The sequence below is a fragment of the Pristis pectinata genome, chromosome 4, assembly GCF_009764475.1.
Source record: "Pristis pectinata isolate sPriPec2 chromosome 4, sPriPec2.1.pri, whole genome shotgun sequence".
In the NCBI taxonomy this organism is placed as follows: Eukaryota; Metazoa; Chordata; class Chondrichthyes; order Rhinopristiformes; family Pristidae; genus Pristis; species Pristis pectinata.
Window position 1 is genome coordinate 114,873,769 of NC_067408.1, and position 27,984 is coordinate 114,901,752.

At 46.1% G+C, this 27,984-nt stretch overlaps 1 protein-coding gene across 1 annotated transcript in view; it reads left to right on the forward strand.

Moving 5' to 3' along the window:
- cxadr (CXADR Ig-like cell adhesion molecule) overlaps positions 1-27,677 on the forward strand; it is a 115,652-nt gene extending 87,975 nt beyond the window's left edge. Inside the window, exon 8 of the mRNA XM_052015278.1 lies at positions 25,298-27,677. Coding sequence (XP_051871238.1) covers positions 25,298-25,357 — 60 coding nt within the window. The 3' untranslated portion in view covers positions 25,358-27,677. The remainder of the gene's footprint in view (positions 1-25,297) is intronic.
- Positions 27,678-27,984: the final 307 nt, after the last annotated feature.

Here is a 27,984-nt window from a genome sequence, read left to right on the forward strand (position 1 = left end):
TTGATTATGTGGGCTGCTTTACCGAGGAACCAAGAGTGTAGACAGGGTCCATGGTTAATCCCACGACCATCCCAACCCCTCTCCTGGGCACATGCCTGAAACTGAACTGACTGTTTGCAACCTAGACCCATATTTGATCCAGCGATGAGCTATGATCACCTGACTATTGATAGACCAAGTAGCTTTATTTACATAACATGACCTGACTTCACCCGCATACCTCTTGTATTGTTGAAACCCACGTTCGTGCCTCTGTTAACCTCGAGATTTGACTACTCCAGGAGTCTGCTGGCTGGCCTTGTTCACAAAGCTCTTCCATCCAACTCAAACCAAAGCTTTGTCACTCATCACACATCTGTTGTTATTTTAAAATTTATTCGTCAAAAAATCTAAAATATACCAATACAGAACATTCGAGAATACATTTTCAAAACAAGTAGTGTCATTCAATTATTTAACATTAATGCATCATTAGTTACCCAGTTTACAAACTTAAAGTAAATAGAAGACATGGAATGAAAGCTGCAGATAAATGAAATCAGTATGGATGGGTACTTGATGGACAGCATAGGCAGAATGGGCTGAAGGGCCAGCTTCCATACCATCTGACTCTTTGACTATAAATTCATGAGGTTCTCACATGAATTCAACTGATGTGTATGCAACAACAGAGGGGCTCTTAACTGTGGCTCTTAAGAGGAATAGGTAGAGTGGACAGCCAGCACCTCTTTCCCAGGGCACCAATGCTCAATACAAGAGGGAATGGCTTTAAAGTAATGGGTGGGAAGTTCAAGGGAGATATCAGAGGGAGGTTTTTTACCCAGAGAGTGGTTGGGGCATGGAATGCGCTGCCTGGGGCGGTGGTGGAGGCAGGTACGTTGGTCAAATTCAAGAGATTACTAGATAAGCATATGGAGGGATATGTGAGAGGAAGGGGTTAGATAGTCTTAGACGAGGTTTAAAGGTCGGCACAACATTGTGGGCTGAAGGGCCTGTATTGTGCTGTGCTGTACTATTCTATGTTCTCACAGGGCCCTTACGTATTTTTAGACAATAACTTACAGAATTCAGAACAATTTTAGAGTATTACTCATCCTCCAGAGTGCATTCCAGCCCCTGTAGTGCCCACCGGTCCTGCAAGGCTCTAACAAGCCAACGGACACCATGTGTTCCCTCTCAGTGGAACCCGGACACTACGTGGTCCCACTCCATGGACAATGGGCTTGGAGGAACCGCTCTACTGCCCGCTGCCTGGACCGAAATGAATGGTCGCACTGTTCAGACTCAGGGGCAGACCAACGAGGAGGTCCTCTGTCTGACCTACCCCTTTTGCACTGGGTGCCTAAGGAATAGGAAAACTGGGCTGAAATCCAGCCAGAACTTTAGGAGCAACCCCTCAAATGCTTCCCACAGGTTGCAATCTCTCGTATTCTGTGTAAATATGGAATACAGACTCCTCCAAGATGCAGAAAAGGCAGGCGACTCAGGAATCTTGGGACCGTGGGACTGCTCTGTGCATTGCCCTCCATGCCAGATCCCCAATTAAAATGGGAGGACTCCAGTGTAGAGAGACCTCCAACGTGAACCCCCTCTCTGCCAAATGGCAGAGCTCTCCTTGCTGTCATTCACCCATCACTCGTGTGTTAGCCATCCCACTCTGACTCCCAGTTCAACAATCCCACTGTGCATTTGTCTGTCGCTGTGTAAATAAGTCACGTGCTCGGGGAATGTGACCACATCACCGTGCAAAGAATCCCCAGCTGTTACGAGCAGGAGGAAACGCCGATGTTCAAAGCTCCTGTTTTCTGCAATTATTACAATAAATCGAACTTTGCGGGACCCTAGTGTCGGACTGGGCTCTCCACCCCCCACCATCTGTGTTTACAGCAGGCTGACGGGAGTGGATACCAGTGGTAAGGACTTATTTGTGTACATAGAGGCAAACCAGAATTCCCTAAAAACCAGATATGTTAAAGGTAGTCAATAAATACACTGTACATTTTTTTTGTTAATGAATTTAATGCCAGAGATTAATAACTACAAACACAGTTGGTCTGTAATCGGTGGTAACCCCCAGGATCATGTGTGATCCTCCTATAATGAAACAGATGATTTTGAGAGACTGCGTTTGTTGGTGGCAGTTCTCTTCCAGCTGGCGAGCTCTTGTTCTTTGAATAATCTGATGCATTGTTGATTCACTGTTCTTTGTGCTACTCAATCTACCCAGGTTCCATACACAATGTTCTGCTTTGTTTCTTCCCTTTCTTTCGCAGTGAAAGGCCTTTTGAGGGGTTGCTTCCATCTAGGTTAACAACACTTCACTTTTAACTCCGCAAATGGGCATCCTCCACAGGCAGGAGCTAGGACCTCACAAGGCTCGCTTCTGGGCTAGAACAGCAGGCAGGCCACCCACCTCAGTACAAGTGCGCTCTCTATCACAAATGCACCGTGTTTTACACTGTGGTCACATGATGCACTGCAATAATTAGCCAAGACAGTCCAAATGTCGAGTCTTCACTTAGAGTTGCACATGTGCCAGGCAATGACCATTAACAATGACTGACAGTCTAACCACTTCACAGTGACATTCAAAAGCATCCCACACCATCCCCGGGGAAAACTCAGCAAAGTCAACCACCAAAATACTTTGGCTAAAAGAGCAAGTCAGATGCCGATTATCCTACACAGTGGCACAACTGGTAGAGCTGCTGCCTTACAACTCCAGTGACGTGGGTTCAATCCTGACCTCTGGTGCTGTCAAAGTCAAGTTTATTGTGATATGCGTGAGTACATGTGTGCACAAGTACAATGAAGAACTTACCTGTAGCAGCATCACAGGCACAGAGCATCAGATTAGCAGCATTCACAAGAAAAATATAAATTATACACAATTTTTACAAGAAAGAACACAATTAGAACAAAAGAAAACAAAGTCCATTTTAGTACAAAGTGGTCGTAGTGTTGCTGAACTGTAGTGATTGGGGTCGTGCAGGTTGGTTCAAGAACCGAATGGTTGAAGGGAAGTAGCTGTTCTTGAACCCGGTGGTGTGGGACTTCAGGCTTCTGTACCTCCTGCCCGATGGGAGCTGTGAGAAGATGGCACGGCCCGGGTGGTGGGGATCTTTGATGATGGGTGTTGCCTTCTTGAGGCAACGCCTCCTGTAGATACTGCCGATGGCGGGGAGGGATGTGCCCGTGATGCATTGGGCAGAGTCCACTACTCTCTGCAGCATCTTACGTTCCTGTGCATTTGAATTGCCGTCTCAGACCGTGATGCAACCAGTCAGGATACTTTCATCAGTACATCTGTCGAAGTTTGTTAGAGTGTGTGGAGCTTACCTGTTCACCTTGTGACCACGTGGGTAGCCTTGTTGTCCACGTGGCAACGCAGTTACCTCCCATGTTCCAAAGACGCGTGGTTTGGTCGTTTAATTGGCTACTATAAATTACCCCCTAGTGTGCAGATGTTCCTAGAGGAAGAGCACCTCACATTCCCCATGGGTCGTCTACAACCCGACAGCATGAACATTGAATTCTCCAGCTTCTGGTATCTGCTCCCCCCTTCCCCTTTTCTCTCCCCTCCTGATCTACCTAGTCTCCATCACCCTGTCTCTTTACCTCCTCCACCCTCTCTGTCGGTCCATCACCCGTACGCTCCTCCCACTGGTTCCCCTCCGCTCCACACTGGTCCCCTCTGCCCTCCCCACCTCCCTCCCTTTATTCCATGCTCCACCAATGTCTCCTATCAGATTCCATCATCTTCAGCCCTTTGTCACCTCCACCTATCACCTCCCGGCTTCTGGCACTATTTCCATTCTCCCTTCCTCACCTGGATCCACCTGTCACCTGCCAGCTCTTGCCCTGCCCCTTCCCCCCACCTCGTTACACTGGCATCTCCCCTCTTATCTTCCAGTCCATGATGAAAGGTCTCGACCTGAAATGTCGGCAGTCCATTTCCCTGCACAGATGCTGCCTGACCTGCTGAGTTCCTCCGGCGTTTTATGTGTTGTGCAGGCGAATCTCTGCCCCTGATGAAGGTGGAGGCTGGATCATTCATGGAGATAGACAGATCATTGAAAGATCAAGGAATTGGGGATGATGGGGAACTGGCACAGAAGAGGAGTTGAGGCCAGCGTAGATCAGCCAGAGATTCACTGCCCTCTGAGAGATGTTTCTATGGACATCAGTTTTAAATCTAGCTCCTGGAAAACCCTCCCCACTGTGAGAGCATCTACAACTGATGGAAGCAGGTCAGAAGCAAATCACCAGCACTCAAGGACAAGGAAGAATTGGCAATACAACCTGAATACTCATTTCTGTTAGGCATAACTGAAAACTAAAGCAATTGAAAATGTTGGAAAGCTGAAATAAAAACAGAAAATGCTGGAGAAAAACTCAGCAGGTCAAGCAGCGCCTGAGGAAGAGTCAACGTTTCGGGTCTGAGACCCTTCCCCTGAGACTCAGAGGTTGGACAAACTTGGATTGTTTTCTCTGGACCATCGGAGGCTGAGGGGAGACGTGATAAAAGTATCTATAAAATTCATAAGAAATAGGGTAAATAGAGTCTTTTCCCCAGGGTGGAAATGTCAAATACTAGAGGGCATCGTTTTAAGATGAGAGGGGGAAAGTTTAAAGGAAATTTGCGAGGCAGGTTGTTTTACACAGAGTGGTGGGTGCCTGAAATGGGCTGCCAGGGGAAGTGGTGTAAATAGATATGATAGAGGCATTTAAGAGGCATTTAGAAGATGCATGAACAGGCGGGGAATGGAGGGATGTAGGCCATGTGGAGGCAGGTGTGATTAGTTAGAATGACATCATGGTTGGCACAGGCATTGTGGGCTGAAAGGCCTCTCCTTGTGCTGTACTGTTCTATGTTTTATGTTCCCTGATGTAGGGTTTCAGACCTGAAGTGTTGGCTGTTTCTCCCTCCACAGATGCTGCCTGACCTGCTGAGTGTTTCCAGCATTTTCTGTTTTTAACTCTTTGCCTAAAAATTAATATAAAAATCAATTGTCTTTGTTTGTTGGGTGACAACTGACAAAGGCAAGGCTTCATTCCCTGGCAAAATAAGTGTTGGTTTCCATCTTCCTCTTATGGCATTGCTTGTGATAAAGCTGCCCTCTCACACTCTGATATATTCCAGGATACCGACCCATCAGTGCCAAAGGAACAGCAATACTTGTCCAAGAAGGTATGGTGTGCAGGGGAACCTGCCATTCCCTCATTTTCGTTGCTGGTGGAGGTTGCTGGGGCTAGAAAATCGTGTTGACCCAAGTTCAGTGAATTGCCACTTTGCAACTGATAGCTCATGTGTAACCACAGCTCAGGGAGGTATTGAATCCATTGTTGGGGCAGTGATCAAACAGCTAACTTTGTACTAGGCAGTTACAACAGAGAGAACCCACCACCCAACTAATATATACACATAATTATACCCCATTCCATCTTCCTCAGTTTGTCTTTTTGTTCCCTTTTTTCCTCATGTACTCATCTAATCCCCCAGCTTAAAGTAGGCAAACATAAAAGAGGCGGACAACAGAAGAGATTCAAAGACGTCTTAAAAGCCAACATGAAGAAATGTACCATCGACATCAACAATTGGGAAACCAATGCCAAGGACAGGAAACTCTGGCAAACCATCATCCGAGAAAGAACAGCAACTTTCGAAGCCGACAGATGTGCAGAATTAGAGGAAAAGAGAAGGAAATGGAAAGAGAGGCAGCAAGAACCAAAGCCCGATCTGCCATCTGGAACTACCTGTCCTGAATGTGGAAGAATTTTCAGAGCCAGGATTGGACTCATAAGCCACTTGAGAGCCCATAAATAGATCAACGGAACGAAGACCATCATCCTCGACCCCGAGGGATAGCCACGAGACGCAACTAATTTCCTTTCAAAAGCCTTCAACCTGTTGTTCAGCCTCTAAAAATTAAGAAATCTTGCCTTAGTTGCCTGCTAGAGTTAGTGGTGCCTCCCTCATGTCCATAGACCTGAGGTTTGGATTCCCCATCGTGAACTCACGCTCTCCACAGGTACGTGTCTGAGCTGCTCGTACTTTTAAATCCCTGCAATGAGTCAGTTCTAAATCCAAAAGATAAAAGTCCCAGTTTATTGCCAAAAGCTGCAGGCTTTTGTCCTGTGCAATGTCCTGCACTCATCCAGATCGGCTTTCTGACAGTCTTCTGACAGAACTTTGCATATCCTGGGAAGTCTTTAAGAAGAACATGAGTCACTTGTTTCAAATCCAGCATCTGCTCCCTTCTTCAAGCCACATGACATAAAGTTACATAGTCAGCAGGACTGAAACAGGCCATTCGGCCCAACTTATCCTTGCAGGCATTTATGCTCCACAGGAGTTTCCTCCAATCCCCTTTCACTCCCTCCAGCACTACAAATCCACTTTTTACCCAAAATGTATCTGCTATTTGCCTCAACTACTTCCTGCAGGAGCAAGTTCCACGTTCTCCATTATCTAGGTTAATTGGCTACTTAAATTACCTCCTGGTGTAGGGAGATGATAAAAGCATTGGTAGGAAAGTGAGAGAAAGTAAGTTGCAGGGGTACAAGGAAATGAGGGGAGATGAACTGGGGTCTAACCAGAACACAATGGGCCAAAGAGCCTCCTTCTGTGTTCTAATAACTTAGAATTGCTTTTTTCCAAATTTGTTTTGGATTGATTATTAATGATGATCTCATCGCAGCCCCAAGTTCTACATTCTTCCACATGGAGACATCCCTTCTGCGTTTATTAATATTTGTCATCATCTTGAAGACTTCTCTCTGGCCAGCTTTGAGTCTTGTCAGTTAAAGATTAAGGAGCCTTGGCCTCTCCAAGCTTTCCTAATAAGTGTATCTGTTATAGTTTATATTCAAGTACCGTAAAATCTGATGTGCAAGGTTCATTAGTATCGAAGTTACAGTTTTCCCACCACCACCTATTAGGATTTAGTTCTAGGCAAATATTTATTTGTGCCCGCGTTAACCGTAGTTTAAAAAACAATCACACTTTGAAACTATTTATTCTATCATATAGAATAGAGTTGTTGATAGGGAAGAAGGTTATTGTAGATTACATCAGCTAGCGAAGTGGGTGGAGGAGTGGCAAATGGATTTCATTGAACATAGAACATGGAACATTACAGCACAGTACAGGCCCTTCAGCCCACGATGTTGTGCCAAAATTTGATCCTGCTCTAATATCTATCTAACCCTTCCCTCCCACTTAGCCCTCCATTTTTCTATCATTCATGTGGCTAGCTAAGAGTTTCTTAAATGTCCCTAATGTATCTGCCCCCACAACCTCTGCCGGCAGTGCGTTCCACGCACCTACCACTCTCTGTGTAAAACATTTACCTCTGACATCCCCCTTATACCTTCCTCCAATCACCTTAAAATTATGCCCCCTCGTGTTAGCCATTGTCGCCCTGGGAAAAAGTTTCTGACTGTCCACTCGATCTATGCCTCTTATCATCTTGTACACCTCTATCAAGTCACCTCTCATCCTCCTCCTCTCCAAAGAGAAAAGCCCTAGCTCACTCAACCTATCCTCATAAGACATGCTCTCCAATCCAGGCAGCATCCTGGTAAATCTCTGCACCCTCTCTAAAGCTTCCACATCCTTCCTATAATGAGGTGACCAGAACGGAACACAATACTCTCAAGTGTGGTCTGACCAGAGTTCTACAGAGCTGCAACATTACCTCTCGGCTCTTGAACACAATACCCTGAGTAATGAAGGCCAACACATGATACCATTGTATAAGTTGCACCAGTACATGTTAGCCCTCCCCCACCCATTTCCAAATAAATGCCCAGAAAAGAGACTTATACATGTATTTTTACAGTACTGAATTTTTTTGGGCCAGAGATGATGTTATTCTGGAATGATAGCTGTGGGAGTGGAGTGGGACACTGCTGCATTAATAATTCTTCAGCTTGACGTCTTCCACCCACCAACAGCTCGGGTCCTTCAGGATGTCCAGTACGGGCCAAAACTTTCATCGGCTTTCCACTTTCCTGTGCTGAGATGAAGGAAGGTCATCACAAATACCAGCCAATCACCACCTCCTGCTAATCATGCCACAATGTGCTTTGCAATGACACCACGTTCCCCTGCCATCCTGATGCAAGATGACACTGGAGTGTGGTGACTCATTGCAAGCTGCTCTCTGCAGATCTACTCCTTACTTCTACTATCATTGTTCTACTCTCTTAAATCTAAATTCTGTGTCTCTACGATTTACTAATAATGTTCTTTTCACCTTACTGTCTGCCTGCACTGCACTTTCTCTGTAACTGTGACACTTTATTCTGCATTCTGATATTGTTTTCCCTTGTATTGGTATTGGTATTGGTATTGGTTTATTATTGTCACTTGTACCGAGGTACAGTGAAAAACTTGTCTTACAAACCGATCTTACAGGTCAATTCTTTACACAGTGCAGTTACATTGGGTTAGTACAGAGTGCATTGATGTAGTACAGGTAAAAAAAGTAACAGTACAGAGTAAAGTGTCACAACTACAGAGAAAGTGCAGTGCAATAAGGTGCAAGGTCACAACAAGGTAGATCATGAGGTCATGAGGTCATAGGTCATAGTCCATCTCATTGTATAAGGGAACTGTTCAATAGTCTTATCACAGTGGGGTAGAAGCTGTCCTTGAGCCTGGTGGTACGTGCCCTCAGGCTCCTGTATCTTCTACCCGATGGAAGAGTAGAGAAGAGAGAATGTCCCGGGTGGGTGGGGTCTTGGATTATGCTGGCTGCTTCACCAAGACAACGAGAGGTAAAGACAGAGTCCAAGGAGGGGAGGCTGGTATCCGTGATGCGCTGGGCTGTGTCCACAACTCTCTGCAGCTTCTTGCGGTCTTGGGCAGAGCAGTTGCCGTACCAAGCCGTGATACATCCTGATAGGATGCTTTCTATGGTGCATCGGTAAAAGTTGGTGAAAGTCAAAGGGAACAAACCAAACTTCTTTAGCCTCCTGAGGAAGTAGAGGTGCTGGTGAGCTTTCTTGGCCATGGCATCCACATGGTTTGTCCAGCTTGTACTACCTCAGTGCACTGTGGTAATGAAATGATCTGTATGGACAGTATGCAAGGCAAGTTTTTCACTGTACCTCGGTACATGTGACAATAGTAAAACAAATTACCAGTTTAGGGTCACTGCTCCTCAAGCCAACATCCCTGAGACATTCACGATGAGAGCAATATTTTCTCAAAAAATATACCTTATTCATAAAATTTGCAATTATGCAATAGAGGATACTGTTACTCACCGCACCAAATTTATTACATTTACTTGCATTATTTCAGTTTTTCTTTCTCAAAAATTCCATCCGTGTAAACTTGAGAGATTATTACACAGGGCCTCAATGTCCAGTGGTGGCAGCACACTAGACTGCAGTCCTTCCCCATAGAGCGTCTGTGGTGGCTGCGCTGAACTTCAGTGCGTCCCTCAGCACGTACTCCTGCACCCTGGAATGTGCCAGTCGGCAGACTTGGCTCCTTGTACTGGAAGACCAACAAGTTTCAGACAGACCAGCGGCCGCCTTTCACCGAGTTGGTGACCTTCTGGCAGCAGTTGATGTTTGTCTCAAGTGTGTGTGCGTGTGTCTGGGAACAGCTGTAAGTGCACAGAGTCGTGTGTTAAGCAACTGCTTGGACAGACTTGGACACTGACCATTGCACCCCTTCCAGATCACAACAATATTTTGCTCTAAAAATATACATTATTCATAACATATTCATAACATATCCAGTATACAAGACAGGATTTTGTAGTAGTGTCAGAGGTAGAATTGCTGTCTCTCAGCTGCAGTGACTGCGTTCAATCTTGTCTTTGAATGCCGTCTATGTGGAGTTTGCAAGTTCTCCCTGTGGACCGCGTGGGTTTCCTCTGGGTGGTCCGGTTTCCTCCCACGTATAACGTAGAATGTAACACAGGAACAGGCCCTTTGGCCCACGATGTTGTGCTGATCTAATTAAACTAGTCCCTTCTGCCTAGGCAAGGTCCACAGCCATTCTCTGTGCATTCTTGTGCTTATCTTAGTGCCTCTTCAGCACCTCTATTGTATTCGCCTCCCCTAGCACCCCGGCAGCGCATTCCAGGCACCCACCACTCTCGACCCCACACATCTTTGAATTTACCCCCTACACATCCTAAGGATTGGTAGGTTAATTGCCCGCTGTAAATTGCCTCTGCTCTGCGGCTGAGTGGTAGAAACTCGGCGGAGTTGATGGGTATGTGGGGAGAATAAAATGGGTGGGGGCGGGATTAGTGTAAAAATGGGTGTTGATTTTCAGCGAATGCAGGGTCTGTTTCCATACTGTATCTCTGGATCTGTAGAAAGCATATCACTACATTCGCTTATAATAGTTACAATGTCAACTGTCAACATGTCACCAGTGTTTCATCCTTCAACATTCCAGCAACAAATCTTTGGGAGGTCTTTGCACTGTGTGTGATGGTGGGTAGAGACTATAATGTGGCCTCTCCCAACAAAGCCTTTGCAATGGCTGCACCAAGCTTCGGTGAGCTTGCTAGCTGGTGTCCTTTAAGCCCTGAAACTGGAAAACTGCTCCCCTTCTCTCCCTTTTCTCTCTCCTCCTGGTTCTCCTGCACCCACCCCAGTCCTCCACCCTGCTCCTTTCGCCTTCTTTCCATCCCTCCACCTACTCCCATCTGCCCCCCCACTGGGACCCCTCCCCACCTCCTTTATTTGGTTCCATGCTCCACCTTCCTGTCTTATCAGATTCAACCATCTGCAGCCCTTTGTTGCCTCCTCCTGTCACCTCCCAGCCTCTGTCGCTATCTCCACCCTTCCCTCCTCCATCTGCCTATCACCCCTCCTCACCTGGATCCACCCACCCCTTCCCCTCACCTCTTTAGACTGGCTTTCTCTCCTGTTATCCTTCCGTCCAGAAGAAGGGTTCCAACACAAAAGGTTGACTATCCATTTCCCTCCACAGGTGCTACCTGACCCGTTGAGTTCCTCCAGCAGTTTGTTTGTTTCTCCTGGACTTTGTTTTGATGGACATGGTGATTAGACAGTATGTAGATGGTGGGAATGTTCCCAATGCAAGTGACTTCCAAGTCCAGAGGCTGTTCCTTTATTGAAGAGTTTGTGCCAAGGTTGAAGAGGATTCAGTGATCAGGAAACCAGCCACTTCCAAGCCTAGGGTTCAAGGATGGTTGTTGATTTCACAGCTCACAATAGTTGAGTCAAGGAGGTTACAAGCAAGGCCAATAAACTGCAAGAGATTAAGGAACAGATAGATAGTTGTAGAGCATATCCACAAATCCCTGAAGGTGGTTAAGGTAACTGTAAAGGCTACAGATGTACGGTGGAGAGCATTCTGACTGGTTCCTTCACCACCTGGTATGGAGGCTCCAATGCGCAGGATCGCAAGAGGCTGCAGAGGGTTGTAGACTCAGCCAGCTCCATCACGGGCACAACCCTCCCCACCATCGAGGACATCTTCAAGAGGCGGTGCCTCAAGAAGGCGGCATCCATCACTAAGGGCCCTCACCATCCGGGACATGCCCTCTTCTTGTTACTGCCATCAGGGAGGAGGTACGGAGGTACAGGAGCCTGAAGACCCACACTCAATGTTTTAGGAACAGCTTCTTCCCCTCCGCCATCAGATTTCTGAACGGTCCATGAACACTACCTCGTTATTCCTCTTTTGCACTATTTATTTATCTATGTAACTTATAACAATTTTTGCACTGTACTGCTGCCGCAGAACAACAAATTTCACAACATATATCAGTGATGATAAACCTGATTCTGATTCTGAGATGGGATACTTGTCCTAATGAGTCATGGAATGGAACAGAAGAGCAGGAGGTGCTAAAACTGTACAGGTCATTAGTTAGACCACTCAGCAGGTCAGGCAGTGTCTGTGAAAGAGAAACAATGTCAACGTTTCAGGCTTTCAGAAGCAGGTAAGAGGCAAAACAAGTTAGTTTAAATGTGCAGGGAGGGTGGGTCAAAGGGAGCTTCTCTGATAGGTTGAGGCCAGTGTTATCAAGGTAACCCTGATATTGACTGAAGGGAGATTGCAGGAACTTCCCCTCTCCTTTTATTTTCAGGTTTCAGCTGTGAACGGCATTTCCCAGCTTTCACATGTCCCTTTGTTGGTTCTCTAACTTCCCTCATTAACCATTTAACCAGAACAGGGTTACCAGGGCAACCCCCACCTCACCCAATCAAAGATATTTCCTTTGAACTACCCATCCCTCCCCTATCATCTCTGCAACTTGCAACTATGTTGTTTTCTCACTTAGCAACACACACAAAGTGCTGGAGGAACTCAGCAGGTCAGGCAGCAACTACGGAGGGAAATAAACACTCGACATTTCAGGTCGAGACCCCTCATCAGGATGAAGATTCTGATGAAGGATCTGGACCGGAAACACTGAGTGTTTATTTCCCTCCACAGATGCTGCCTGACCTGCTGAGTTCCTCCAGCATTTTGTGTGTGTTGCTCCAGATTCCAGCATCGGCAGAACCTCTTGTGTCTTTGCTTTCTCAGTTACCTAATGATGGAAGGTCTTCGACTTGAAATGTTTACTCTGTTTAGAGTCATAGAGTAATACAGCACAGAAACAGGCCCTTCAGCCCAACTCGTCCATGCTGACCAAGATGCCAATCTAAACTAGTCCCATTTGCCGGGCTGCCCCCAGAAAACTCTACATAAAAGATGCATTTCACTGTGTGCTACGATGTTCGTGTGACTAATAAAGATCTTAATCTATCCATGTTCTTGTCCAACTATCTTTTAAATGATACTATTATACCTGCCTCAGCCACTTCCTCTGGCAGCTTGTTCCATATACGCACCACCCCCTGTGTGAAGAAGATATCCCATCCCTTTTAAATCTTTCACCTCTCACTTTAAACCTCTGCCCCGTAATTTTTGATTCCCTTTCCCTAGGAGAAAAAAGAAACAGTTTGCATTCACCCTATCTATGCCCCTCATGATTTTATACACCTGTCCACAGATGCTGCCTGACCTGCTGAGTGTTTCCAGCATTTTCTAACATCTGCAGTTGTTTTCGATGTTCATTTAATTATCAAATCACGTAGAAATCATGGTCAAATCACGTAGAAGCCACGGCCAAGAAAGCTCACCAGCGCCTCTACTTCCTCAGGAGGCTAAAGAAATTTGGTTTGTCGCCTTTGACTCTCACCAACTTTTACAGATGCACCATAGAAAGCATCCTATCAGGATGTATCACAGCTTGGTACGGCAACTGCTCTGCCCAGAACCACAAGAAACTGCAGAGAGTTGTGGACACAGCCCAGCGCATCACGGACACCAGCCTCCCCTCCTTGGAGTCTGTCTTTACCTCTTGCTGTCTTGGTGAAGCAGCCAGCATAATCAAAGACCCCACCCACCCGGGTCATTCTCTCTGCTCTCCTCTTGCATCGGGTAGAAGATACAGGAGCCTGAGGGCACGTACCACCAGACTTAAGGACAGCTTTTACCCCACTGTGATAAGACTATTGAACGGTTCCCTTATACAATGAGATGGTCTATGACCTCACGATTTACCTTGTTGTGACCACGCACCTTATTGCACTGCACTTTCTCTGTAGCCGTGACACTTTATTTTGTACTGTTATTGTTTTTACCTGTACTACATCAGTGCACTCTGTACTGACTCAATGTAACTGCACTGTGTAATGAATTGATCTGTATGATCGGTTTGGATGACAAGTTTTTCACTGTACCTCAGTACAAGTGACAATAATAAACCAATACCAATACTAATTAGACCACAGCAGAAGCATTATGTGCATTACAGGAAGGATGTGACTGCACCAGAGAGGATGCAGAGGAGGTTTTACCAGGGCTGGAGACACTGTTGATGTTGAGGTTGCTTTCTTTGAAACATTAAGGGAGGATTTGACTGCAATATATAACATTATGAATGGATGAACAGTACAGATCCATTTCCATTGGTGTTAATAGATTCATAAGGTTATACAGTACAGAAATACCTTCAGCCCAAATTGTCCATGTTGAACGAGAAGCCTATCTAAACTAGTCTCATATGGCTGCATTTGGTATTGGTATTGGTATTGGTTTATTATTGTCACTTGTACCGAGGTACAGTGAAAAACTTGTCTTGCAAACCAATCATACAGGTCAGTTCATTACACAGTGCAGTTACACTGAGGGCCTATATCCCTCTAAGTCTTTCCTATCTATGTACATGTATCAGTTCAGGTGAAGGGTCTCAACCTGAAACAGCAACTGCCCATTTCTCTCCATAGATGCTGCTGAGTTCCTCCAGCAGCTTGTGTGTTACTCTGGATTCCAGCATCTGCCGTCTCTTGTGGCTCTATCCGTGTCTCTGTTCAAATGTCTTATTGCAGGGATCAGACGCATGAATTTAAATCCTTAACTTCTAACGAAGGGTCTTCAACCTGAAATATAATAGGTAGTCGGTTTTATTATTGTCACACATACTGAGATACAGTGAAAAGCTTTTGTTTGCGTGCGATCCAGACAGATCATTCCGTACCTAAGCACATCGAGGTAGTACAAAAGAGAAAAATCAGAATGCAGAATAAAGTGTAACAGCTACAGAGAAAGTGCAGTGCAGGCAGACAGTAAGGCGCAAGGGCCACGAAGGGGTAGAGTGAGAGATCAAGAGTTCATCCTTATTGTATAAGAGGTCCATCCAATAGTCTTATAACAGCAGGATAGAAGCTGTCCTTGAGCCTGGTGGTACCTATTCTCAAGCTTGTGTGTCTTCTGCCTAACAGGAGGGGAGAGAAGAGAGATTGACCAGGTTGGAGGCATCCTTAGCTCTGTTTCTCTTCCCACAGATGTAGCCTGACCTGCTGAGTATTCCCAGCATTTTCTGGTTTTGTTTTAGATTTCCAGCTGCACTGCAGCTTTTTGTGATTGTCACGGATTTAAATTAATTAGTTGGGGAGAGGAGTGGAGGGAAAAATGAGTTGACTTAACAAGCAGAGAGAAGCTGAAAATCCTCAAGAAAGAGGTGGTGGAGGCAGGACCCCCCCCCCCCCCCACATTTAAACAAAGTCACATCCTGCAGACTTATGGATCAAGGGGTGGGAAGCAGGACGACCTAAAATCTATTCTGAGTCGGTATGGACACAGTGGACTGAATGGACTGAACTTTTTTTTCCCCTCTCCCCGTCCCCCTTTGTTTTCCCTCATTCCTGTGGCCCCCCTTCACCCCTTCTCTTTCTCCTCCCCCACCTCCATGACCTGCCCATCCATTCCCCACCTCTATTCCATGGTGTACTGACCTCCCCTACCAGATTCCTTCTTCAGGCCTTTGCCTCTTCTAACTATCACCTCCCAGCTTATTACATCAGTCCCTTTCATCCCTCCTTCCCCCATCTACCTACCTTCCCCCTCTCACCTGGACTCACCTATCCCCTGCCTGCGTGCGCTCCTCCCCCTCCCCGACCTTCTTATTCTGGCTTCTGCCTTCTTCCTTTCCAGTCCTGATGAAGGGTCTCAATCCAAAATGTTGACTGTTTATTTCCCTCCATAGATGCTGCCTGACCTGCTGAGTTGGTCCAGGATCTTGTGTGTGTTGAATGATCTGTACTATACATTTCTGCAATATTAGGACAGACTTTACCTGGACTGACTCAGTGGGGACCTCCACATCTGAAACAAAAAAAATGCTTCATCATCTTCCTTTAGACGGGGACTGACAGATGAAATTTTGTTGAGATCAGCCATGATCTAATGTATGGTAGAACGGGCTCGAGATGCAGGCTGAACAACCTGTTCAATGTTGTGTGATGCGAACAGGTCTAGACGGTTTCTTGTAGCCTTTGGATCACCTTCCACTTTGATTGCAACACACATGTGGGCCATTTGGCCCATCACGATCACACTGGCCAAAAATGGATTTTAGAGTCACACAGCACAAAAACAAGCCGTTCAGCCCAACTGGCCCATGCCGGCCAAGATCCCCACCTAAGCTGGTCCCACTTGCCTGCGTTCGGCCCATATCCCTCTAAACTTTTCCTATCCATGTATCCTGTCCAAGTACATTTAAGTGTGGTTTCTCCCACTTCCTGATACTTGATCCATAACTCTGCAGTTTCTATGGGACAAGCATAAATCAGATGTTGTATTCCCTGCTCCGCAAGGCTCCCCACAAAAAAACACTTTAATGGCCATAAACCAGCTTTTTTGAAAGGCAGTATAGAAATGGTATTGGTATTGGTTTACTATTGTCACTTGTACTGAGGTACAGTGAAAAACTTGCCTTGCATACCGATCGTACAGGTCAATTCATTACACAGTGCATTGAGGTAGTACAGGGTAAAAACAATAACAGAATACAGAGTAAAGTGTCACAGCTACAGGGAAGTGCAGTGTAGGCAGACAATAAGGTGCAAGGTCAAACAATGCCAGGTTTTATTCATTTATTGGTCCATGAGATGTGGACTTGGCTGGCAAGAGCAGCAGCTCTTGTGCCTGAAGCAAAGAAGCAGTAATGAGTCAACCACGTTGGTGGATCTGGAGCCGTGTATAGACCATTCCGGTAAGGATAATAAGCTTCCTCACCTGAAAGGCTCGATGGACCATGTTGATTTGTTAATCAATATCCTGTGGTCTTTGTGATCTTCATTCCTGATACCAACTTTTAAAATGTCAGTTTTATTTAATTAAACAATTATACTTTCCCACTGGCCCTCGTCCAAGTGTCCAGACCAGTACCTTAACCAGTGCCGTATTTATATCTGTATCATTACCAGGTTTAGTTAGTTTGAGGCGGTCCTTTGGGATTGAGGGTGACTTGCTTCCAGTTTGGTTCTGGGTTCTGAGGTGGCTGATGAGGCAAATGGGGCAACCAAAGACTCCTCCATCGATGGGGCAGGATGTTGGCTGACAGGGCAGACAGTGGTTAGCTTGTAAGGTGGTGCACCCCACCTGTGTCTCAGCGTGATTCCAATGCATGGACTCGAGGTTCTCAATACCATCCCAAACTTTCCTTGTCCGCACTGAGTGGTCGCTGTCCAGATGTCTCCCGGTTGCCAGCCATTTTAATTCTCACACCAACATGTCTGTCCTCGGCCTTCTCCACAGTGAAGATGAGGCTAAACGCAAACTAGAGGAACAGCACCTCATATTCCACCTGGGTATTCTACAACTGCTGCCTGGATCGGAGAGCATGTCTTATGAGGATAGGTTGAGTGAGCTAGGGCTTTTCTCTTTGGAGAGAAGGAGGATGAGAGGGGGCTTGATAGAGGTGTACAAGATGATAAGAGGCATAGATCGAGTGGACAGTCAGAAACTTTTTCCCAGGGTGAAAATGGCTAACACGAGGGGACATAATTTTAAGGTGATTGGAGGAAGATATAAGAGGGATATCAGGGGTAAGTTTTTTACACAGAGAGTGGTGGGTGCGTGGAACGCACTGCCGGCAGAGGTTGTTGGGGCAGGTACATTAGGGACATTTAAGAGACTCTTAGATAGACACATGAATGAGAGAGAAATGGGGGGCTATATGGGAGGGAAGGGTTAGATAGATCTTAGAGCAGGATAAAATGTCGGCACAACATTGTGGGCCGAAGGGCCTGTGCTGTGCTGTAACGTTCTATGTTCTAACCCGGTGGCATGAACATTGAATTCTCCAATTTCAGGTAGCCTGCTCTCCCTCTGTCCCTTTCCACCCTCCTCTTGATTCACCCAGTTTTTCCTACACTCACCCCCAGCCCCTACCACCCAGTTTCTTTCCCGTCCTCCATCCACTCCATCTCCGGATCACCCGCACACTCCTCTCACCGGGTAACCTCCCCCCACTGTCCCCATCTGCCTCCCTTTATTCCATGCTCCACCTTCTTCCCCAATCAGACTCCAGCCCCCGCTGCCCTTTCGTGGCTTCTACCTATCACCTCCCAGCCCCTCTGTCACTATCTCCACTCTCCCCTCCTCACCTGGATCCACCTATCAGCTGCCAGCTCTCATCCTAGCCCTTCCCTCCACCTCTTTATACTGGCTATCTCCCCTCTTATCTTTCAGTCCAGATGAAGGGTCTCGACCCGAAACACTGATTGTCCATTTCCCTCCACAGATGCTGCCCGACCCATTGAGTTCCTCCAAGCCTTTTGTGTCTTGCTCCAGATTCCAACATCTGCATTCTCTTGTGTCTCCCTCTGGGGATGTGGTGTTTCTTTGAGCCCATTTTTGAATCTTTTCCTCTGATTATCTATACGTAACAGTGACTGCTGAATCACAGGAACGAGGAATTTTTAAAGACCGTATCACCAGCTCCCATTGATGTAAAGGAAAGCAGGTTTCACAAAAAGTGCTTTGTTCAAGGGCAATCCCTGGCTCTCGTACACTGGCAAGTGCACGTAGGAGTAACACTTGGAAAATTTTGTTCAGTTCCTTTCTTACTCAGGTGGCAGGTCAGACAAAGCTGGCACTCGATACTGATGCCTTTCAGTTGTTAGGAAATTAGCTCACAAACTAGAAGAACCTGTTTGCGAAAGAATGGATCCACGGAATCATCTAACCATTTAGTATTGTTTGCAGTTCTTTTGTTCATTTTTGAATTTTTTTTTACTTGCGTGTCAGTATTGAAATAATTTCAACACCATCTCAAAGTTCCCAGGTGGGATTGGAACTCATATCAGAATCAGGTTTTTTTATCACTGACTTAGATGAAGTGAAACTTTTGCGTCAACAGTACAATGCAAAGACGTAAAAATTACTATAAATTAGAAAATAAATAGTGCAGGAAAAAGGGAATAACAAGGTAGTGTTCATGTGTTTTACATGAAACACTACTCCTAGCCCCACTCCTTCTACACCTCTGCCGCAGTGTTACAAGATTTTCCATCTCAAATATTTATCCCATTTTCCCTTAGAAAGTTCCTGTTGAATCTGCTTCCACCTGCAGTTTGAGAGTGCAACTTACTTGTGAAAAGAATTCTCTTCATCTTCCCTTTGGTTTTTCAGCCGGTTTCCGTAACCGTCTGTCTTTGACCCTCCTGCCACTGGAAACAGTTTCTTCTAGTTCACTGAAGTCTACCACGGCTTTGAATTCCCCCTTCTCTGTTTAAAAGTGAAAGACTTGCATTTCTCTAGCGCTTTTCACAACCCTTTCAGGATATACTGAATCATAAAATGATATGGCACTCAGCCATTCAGCCAATTGCTAATGTCAGCCCTTTGAAAGAATTCTCCAATTAGTCCCACTCCTTCAATAGAAACATAAAAGTGTAGAAATTAGGAGCAGGAGTAGGCCACTCGGCCCTTCGAACCTGTTCTGTCATTCAATATGATCATGGCTGATTATACAAATTCAATCCCATTATCCGGCCTTCTCCCCATATCCCTGACCTCCCTAGCCCTTGGAACAAGATCTAACTCCTTATTAGACCATAAGATACACGAGCAGAATTAGGCTATTCGGCCCATCAAGTCTGCTCCACCATTCAATCATGGCTGATTTTTTAAAGTCCATTCTCCCAGCTTCTCACCGTAACCTTTACCCCCCTTACCAATCAAGAACCCATCAATCTCTGCCTTCAATACATCCAATAACTTGGCCTCTACCGTCCTCTGTGGCAACAAATTCCACAGCCTCCTGGCTGAAGAAATTCCTTCTCATTTCAGTTCTAAAGGGACATTCCTTTATCCTGAGGCTGTGCCCTCAGATCCTAGACCCTCCTACTGATGGAGACATCCTCTCCACATCCACTCTATCCAGGCCTTTCAGTATTCGGTAGGTTACAACGTGATCCTCCCTCATTCTTCTGAACTCCATCGAGTACAGGCCCAGAGCCATCAAATGCTCCTCATACGTTAAGCCTTTCATTCCTGGGGATCATTCTTCTGAACTTCCTCTGGACCCTCACCTTCTTGAATATATTTAATGATTTGGCTTCAGCTACTTTCTGTAGTTGAGAAAGCCATAGGTTCCCTACGATCTGGGAGAAAAAAATTACTCCTCATCCCAGTTTTTATCTTTTGCCGCAGTCCTCCTTTTCAAACATTTATCTAGTAATGCAGCACCTTACAAACAATGAAGGATTCTGAGATATCGTCTCCGATATAACGAGCAAGAGAGAGTGGTTTATGCACAGCAAGATCCCACAAATAGCAACATTCTTTCTGTCTTTTTTTGCTCTCTCTCCAAAGATACCACTGGTTTCAATTTGTTCTGTTGTTTCTTATCTGCCTTAGAGTCATACAGCACAGAAACAGGCATCTCAGAACACTGTGTCCCCTCCAACCATTAAGCACCCATATACCCATATACCCAGGACCACAAGAAACTTCAGAGAGTTGTGGACACAGCCCAGAGCATCACGAACACCAGCCTCCCCTCCTTGGACTCTGTCCTTACCTCTCGTTGTCTTGGTGAAGCAGCCAGCATAATCAAAGACCCCACCCACCCGGGACATTCTCTCTTCTCTCTTCTTCCATCGGGTAGAAGATACAGGAGCCTGAGGGCACGTACCACCAGACTTAAGGACAGCTTCTACCCCACTGTGATAAGACTATTGAACAGTTCCCTTATACGATGAGATGAACTATGACCTCACGATCTACCTTGTTGTGACCTTGCACCTTATTGCACTGCACTTTCTCTGTAGCTGTGACACTTTGTACTGTTATTGTTTTTACCTGTACTACTTCAACGCACTCTGTACTAGCCCAATGTAACTGCACTGTGTAATGAATTGACCTGTACGATTGGTTTGTAAGACAAGCTTTTCACTGTACCTCAGTACAAGTGACAATAATAAACCAATACCAATACCAATACATAGTGTTTATGGCACAGCACAGGAGCAGGCCCTTCAGCCCACCATGTCTGTGCTGACCACCATGCCAATTTAAACTAAACCTATCTGCCTGTACATGATCCATATCGCTCCATTCCCCGCCTGTTCATGTGTCTGTCTAACAGCCTCTTAAACACCACTATCGTATCTGCTTCCACCACCCCTGGCAGCCCGTTCCAGGCACCCACCACTCTCTGTGTAAAAAACTTGCTTCGTAAATCTTTAAACTTTCCCCTTGTCACCTTAAATGCATGTCCTCTAGTGTCTGACATTTCTACTCTGGGAAAAACATTCCGACTGTCTCCCCTATCTACACTTCTCATAAGTTCATAAACCTCTACCAGGTCTCCCCTCAGCCTCCACCGCTCCAGAAGTTGTGGGAGCAAACTGGAGCTCCAGAAGAAACCCAGATGGTTTATAGAGGACTGTGGGGCCCGGGTTCAATCTTGACCTCCGGCACTGTCTGTGTGGAGTTTGCATGTCCTCCCTGTGATCATATGAATTTCTTCTGGTGCTCCCACATCCCAACGATGTGCAGATTGGTGGGTTATTTGGCCACTGTAAATTGCCCCCAGTGTGTAGGTGAGTGGTAGAATCTGAGGGGGGGTGGAGTTTGATGGGAAGGGTCCTGACCCAAAACGTTGACTGCCTGCTTTTCTCCGTGGATGCTGCCTGGTCTGCTGAGTTTCTCCAGCATCATCGTGTCTTTCATCTAGATTCCAGCATCTGCAGTCCTTTGTTTCTCAAGTTTGATGGGAATGTGGGAGAATAAAAAACAGGATTAGTGCTTGATGGAGTGGAGTTGGTGGGCTGAAGGGCCTGTTTCAGTGCTGTATTACTCTGTGACATGCACCTTGATGATGCAGCCCCCCCCCCCCCCCACCCATGAGTATTGACGAGTGTGCCACACCCAGAGCTGGCTGCTTGACAGGCAATGGGTTTCTAAGCCCCTGAGGTAGAGCTGAGTGGCAGCTTATTTGAAATCTCCAGGACTTACTCTGAGGTGAGTTCCTTTGGTTGGGTTCCAAAGATGCTGGAGATCATTCATTTGTTATTGTCATAGGCATACATGTGGGTGGCATGATAGCACAGGTGGGTGGCACGGTAGTGTAGCGGTTAGCGTAACGCTATTACAGTGCCAGCGACCTGGGTTCAATTCTGGCCGCTGTCAGTAAGAAGTTTGTGCGTTCTCCCCGCATCTGTGTGGGTTTCCTCTGGGTGATCCGGTTTCCTCCCATTTTACAAAGATATACGGGTTAGGAAGTTCTGGGCATGTTATGTTGGCGGCAGAAGCGTGGCGACACTTGCGGGCTGCCCCCAGAACACTCTACGCAAAAGATGCATTTCACTGTGTGTTTTGACGTACATGTGACTAATAAAGAAATCTTACAATCTTACATCTTACACATACACAGGGTATCAATGCCATGAAAATTAGCACTTTACAGTATTGGTATTGGTATTGATATTGGTTTATTATTGTCACATGTACTGAGGTACAGTGAAAAACTTGTCTTGCATACCGATCGTACAGGTCAATTCATTACACAGTGCAGTTACATTGAGTTACTACAGAGTGCATTGATGTAGTGCAGGTAAAAACAATAACAGTACGGAGTAAAGTGTCACAGCTACAGAGGAAGTGCAGTGCAATAAGGTGCAAGGCCACGAACGTACATTACAAAACAAGAACAAATATAAGTGAACGTCAGCTTAAATTAACATAAATTATACATAATTTACATGTTATGTATACACATTATGTACCCTGGCTGAGATGATGTAAGAAACCGCCTGGTCAGATTTGAGTAGCCCTGCCTTTACTGCTTAAGCAAATGTTGTTTTGTTGAAAGCTGAGTGTTGCTATCATTATATGCCCGGCAACTGATCACGTGGTAACTGAGGCAGGCTCAGTTCAGTAACTGAGGCCTGGTGTTGGTAAATCGACTGAGTACAGTCTGGGACACTGTTATTAGAGTTCTTGACCTTAGTTGCTGCGTTCAGACTGCAGCCATGTAATCCAGGGTAGACATCCCCTTACTGTAGAGACAGGACGCCCCCCCTCTGCCCTCACCATTGGTAGGGAAACATTCCATGGGGCTTGCCGCAGGAGAGGGGAATTCTCCCTCAGTCACTTGCAAACTGGCCCTTCCACATAGCTGATAGTGGGACCTTACAGTGTGCACGCTGTCTGGACAGCAGAACATATTTCTAAAATAAGACCAGAAAATGCTGGAGATACTCAGCAGGTCAGGCAGCACCTGTGGGAGGAGAAACACAGTAAACGTTTCAGGTTGCTGCAGGGAGGGTAGGGAAGGGGGATGTCTCTGAAAGGGTAAAACTGGAGTGACTGTGGGGAGAAGCTGTAAACAAGGTTATCCAGTCAATGAGTGAATGGAGACACAAGAGACTGTAGATGCTGGAATCTGGAGCAATGAACAGTCTGCTGGAGGAACCCAGCGGGTCGAGCAGCATCTGTGGACGGGAGAGGAATTGTTGACATTTGGGGTTGAGACTCTACATTAGGAACCTGATGAAGGGTTTCGACCCGAAGCCTGAACAAGTCCTTCCCCCTCCACAGATGCTGCTCAACCTGCTGAGTTCCTCCAGCAGATGGTGTGCTGCAGTGAGTGAATAGGAGCAGTCAGACAGTGAGAACATAGACAAACGAGAGTGTGAAATGCAGAGCGGGAAGACTTTCCTGGCAGGTGAATGGAGATGAGGGAGAACATGGGAGAGGGAGATTAGAGAGGTGGTGTTGTGGGAGATACAATGTTGGTGAGGCAGGTGATGGGGAACAGCAGATAGCGATTGTGTATGTTTAGTCCGTCTCATTGAAGGAAACCTGTTTCCCTGCTGAGCTTCTCCAATCAGTCACTTGCTGAGGTCTCTGGGGACTGTGTCTTCAGCCAGCTAGACTCACTTCTGTCCTTGATCAACCTGTTTAAGCATGGTCGAACCATAGAACCATAGAACAATACAGCACAATACAGGCCCTTCGGCCCACCATGTTGTGCGAACCTTCAAAACCACACCTAAGACTATCTAATCCCTTCCTCCCACATATTCCTCTATCTTAAATTCCTCCATATGCATATCTAACAATCTCTTGAGTAAACATCCCCCTCCATCTGGGTCACGAGCCTGTGTAGCTGGTCCAGTTTAGTTTCTGGTCAAGGGTGAATCTCACGTTGTTAATGTTGGGGAACCCAGCAATGGTAGTTCCAATGAATTGTTAAGGGTGGTTGGTTAGGTTCTCTCTTGTTGGAGATGGACATTGCTTGCCACCTTTGTGGCGTGAAGTTTCACCAACCCATGCCTGAATGGTAGACAGCTGGTATCTTTTCCCCAGGGTCAAAATGTCTAATACTAGAGGGCACACATTTAAGGTGAGAAGGGGAAAGTTCGAAGGAGATGTGCAGGGCAGATTTTTAACACTGAAAGTGGTGGCTGCCAAGGGTAGTAGTGGAGCAAAGATGAGGTGTTTAAGATGCTCTTAGATAGGCACATGAATGTGCAGAGAATGGAGGGATATGGTCATTGTGTAGGCAGAAGGGATTAGTTTAGTTAGCAGTTTAATTACTAGTTTAATTAGTTCAGCACAACATTGTGGCGGGTGTATCAAAAACAAGAGATCATAGGTTTAAGATGAGAGGAAGGAGTTTTAAAGGGGTTCTGAGGGGTAAGTTTTTCTGCAGAGAGTGGTTGAAATCTAGAACAAGCTGCCAGAGGAGATGGTGAAATCCAGTATGATCGCTGTGTTTAGGAGGCATTGAGACAGACACTTGAATAGGCAAGGCACAGAAGGATACTGTCCTAATGCGGGCAAATGGGATTAGCAGATGCGCAGAAAGGTTCAGAATCAGAATCAGGTTTATTATCACTGACTTATATGATGTGAAATTTGTTATTTTGTGGCAGCAGTACAGTGCAAGACATAAAATTACAATAAAATACAAAATAAATAAATAGTGCAAAGGAAGGAATAACGAGGTCGTGTTCATGGCTTCATGGACCGTTCAGAAATCCAATGGTGGAGGGGAAGAAGCTGTACCTGAATCATTGAGTGTGGGTCTTCAGGCTCCTGTACCTCCTCCCTGATGGTAGTAACGAGAAGAGGACATGTCCCGGATGGTGAGGGTCCTTAGTGATGGATGCCACCTTCTTGGGGCACCGCCTCTTGAAGATGTCCTCGATGGTGGGGAGTGTTCTGCCTGTGATGGGAGCTGGCTGAGTCTACAACCCTCTGCAGCCTCTTATGGTCCTGTGCATAGGAGCCTCCATACCAGGCGGTGATGCAAACAGTCAGAACGCTCTCCACCGTACAGCTGTAGAGATTTGCAAGAGTCTTAGGTGACCTACCAAATCTCCTCAAACTCCTAACGAAGTAGAGGTTGGCATGGGTGAAGGGCCTGTTTCTGTGCTGTACGACTGTATGACTCTATCAATGCACACCACTTTTCTGAGATGTTTTCTTTCTCTTTAGGAAAATGGGCAAGGTCCAGAAGGAAGGTCTGAGGGGTACAACTCAATGTCCATCGTGTGAACAAGCAGCCTGTGGTCTGGGAGAGATCACTCCCGTGATGAAGGAACTGTCCAGGCAAGGGGGAACAGGCAGAATTACTATCTTTTGATAAGGCAAGAAACAGACAATCTCAGTGCAACCATGATGTAAAATGCTTACTCCGATCTCAATGCTGAATCTGTTTGCCAAGAAAAAGATGATCAATTACTTTCTCGGAAAGGTGTGACTTAAGAGGAGGAGCCGTGTCTATCAGTAGCCGATGATCACTGTGATACCCTCATCATAGTCCTTGCTGAAGAGTTCTCTGTGAAACTATCCTTCAGTGAAAAGTGATCGTTGCCCTGACAATGGGCAGACACAAGAGTGGAAATAGGTTGAACCCCACGTAAATCATCGGTAATATTGTTCTAAAACCATGGGAAGGGAAGGGTAAGAGCAGTAGTTGACCATTCGGTCCCTCCATCTTGTTGTTCCTTTCAATGATACCATGGCTGATCTGATCTTGGTCTCAGCTCCATTTTCCTGCTTGTTCCCCATAACCCTTGACAGCCTGTGGACCAAAAATCTCTCTCTGCCTTGACACTCTGCCTCCACAGCTCTCTGCCATAGAGAATTCCAAAGATTCATTGCTCTCTGATAGAAGAAATTCCTCCTCTTCTCCATCTTAAACGGGTGACCTTTATCTTGTGCCTCCTAGTTGTAGATTCCCCCAAGGAGACGTACCATCTCAGCAGCTACACTGTCAAAGAGTCTTACCTTTCAATAGATCATCTGTCATTCCTGTAAAGCCCAGAGAGTGTCGGCCCAACCTGATCAACTTTTCCTTGTAAAAGCAACTGCTTCATCCCAAGGATCAACCCAGTGAATCTTCTCTGCACTCCGGCCGATGAAACATGGAACACAGTGGTGTACAGCGCTCCAGGTCTCACCAATGTACAGCCGTAACAAGACTTCCTCATTTTGGTGCTCCATTCCCATTCTCTGTCCTCTCTGGTTTCTGAGCACCTCATTAGCTTCTGGGGCACAGGACGAGGTGGAGGCGTCTCAGGCTGCCTGTGCCTTCAGTCAGTCAGATCCCGATGGATCTGTGTTTCCAATTATTTCCCGTTGCAACCCAGACCAACCGGAACCCAGCAGAAATCCATGGTAGTGTTGAAAGTTCCACTTGACCCAACATTTGTACCACCAGTCCCTGTTGGTTCTTGAAATGAACTATCCACCTTTCTTCATCACTTAAGTCACTAAGCCCCAGTATCTGGTGAGACTGTGTTACACACACTGAAAACCATTGTCCGGCTCCCTTCTCGGACTGGGTGTCAGACGTGTTTCCAGAATGCTGGCCACTCACCCCTCCCAACACTGGGCTACCAGGAGCCCATGTGGAAGCTGGAACAGTGGAGAGTCATCTGGCTATTTGGAAATAGAGGAATCACATGCAAGCTTAGAGTCATCGGTCCTTCAGCCCATTGTCATGTCGACCAATTTACATCAATCCCATTTAGTCTCCTCACACTTCCATCAATTCCCACTCACCCACAACAGAGGGGCAATTTACAGCAAACAATTAACCTACCAACCCACATGGCTTTGGGATGTGGGAAGAAACCAGAGAGCCTGGGGGAAACCTACAGGGAGAACGTGCAAACTCCACACAGACAGCACCCGAGGTCAGTATTGAACCCAGGTCTCTGGAGCTCTGAGACAGTGGCTCTACTAACTGTTCTACTGTGCCACCCACATGTGGATCTCAGCTGCCTTGCACGATATGGCTTCCTTTGCTCCCACAGCCACTCCAAGCAAGATCCAAGACTATACAACATGCTCAGAAGAAAGCAGTAGGTTCATTAAAGCTCATCATAGTGACGTGAGCCTCACTCTGAAGGCCAATGTGTATTGTCCATCCCTTTGAGAAGGTGCTGGTGAACTGCTTTGAACTACTGCAGTCCTTCTGGTGAAAATAATCCTACTGTGGTGTTGGGGGGTGTTCCAGGACTTAGAACCATAGAACCATAGAACCATACCACACAAAACAGGCCCTTCAGTCCACCATGTTGTGCCATCCATCAAACCACCCTCACACTATCTAACCCTTTCCTCCCGCATATCCCTCTATCTCAGACCGATGATATATTTACAGTAGGGATGGTATGTGACTTAACCTGGACTGTACAACCACATTGGAAAGTAACAGATTGATGATGTGCCTCAAATGGAGGGATGTCTCCCCAAAGCCTCTTTGCACTGTTGCTGGACAATTCCCGAGAAATCTTTTCCCAATTTTTATTTTGGGGCTTTGGTGTAATGTCACTTCATTGATTAATAAAATGTTTCTTTAAAGATTCCTTTGTGAATTTGCTGGTGTAATGTAACCCCAACTCTCAGAAGTGACTGCCTGTGGTACAGTAGACTATTAATGAGGATTTATGAAAAAAATAACCTGATGATTTAGATTCAAGCTAGAAATCTGAGGACAGTAATACGATATAGGACATAGAACATAAAACATAGAACATAGAACAGGACAGCAAAGGAACAGGTCCTTCAGCCCACGATGTTGTGCTGAACTGATTAAACTAGTAATTAAACGCCTGTATTGTGGAGGGTCGTGGCTGTCACGTGACAACACTGACCCCCATCTGGTCGGATGA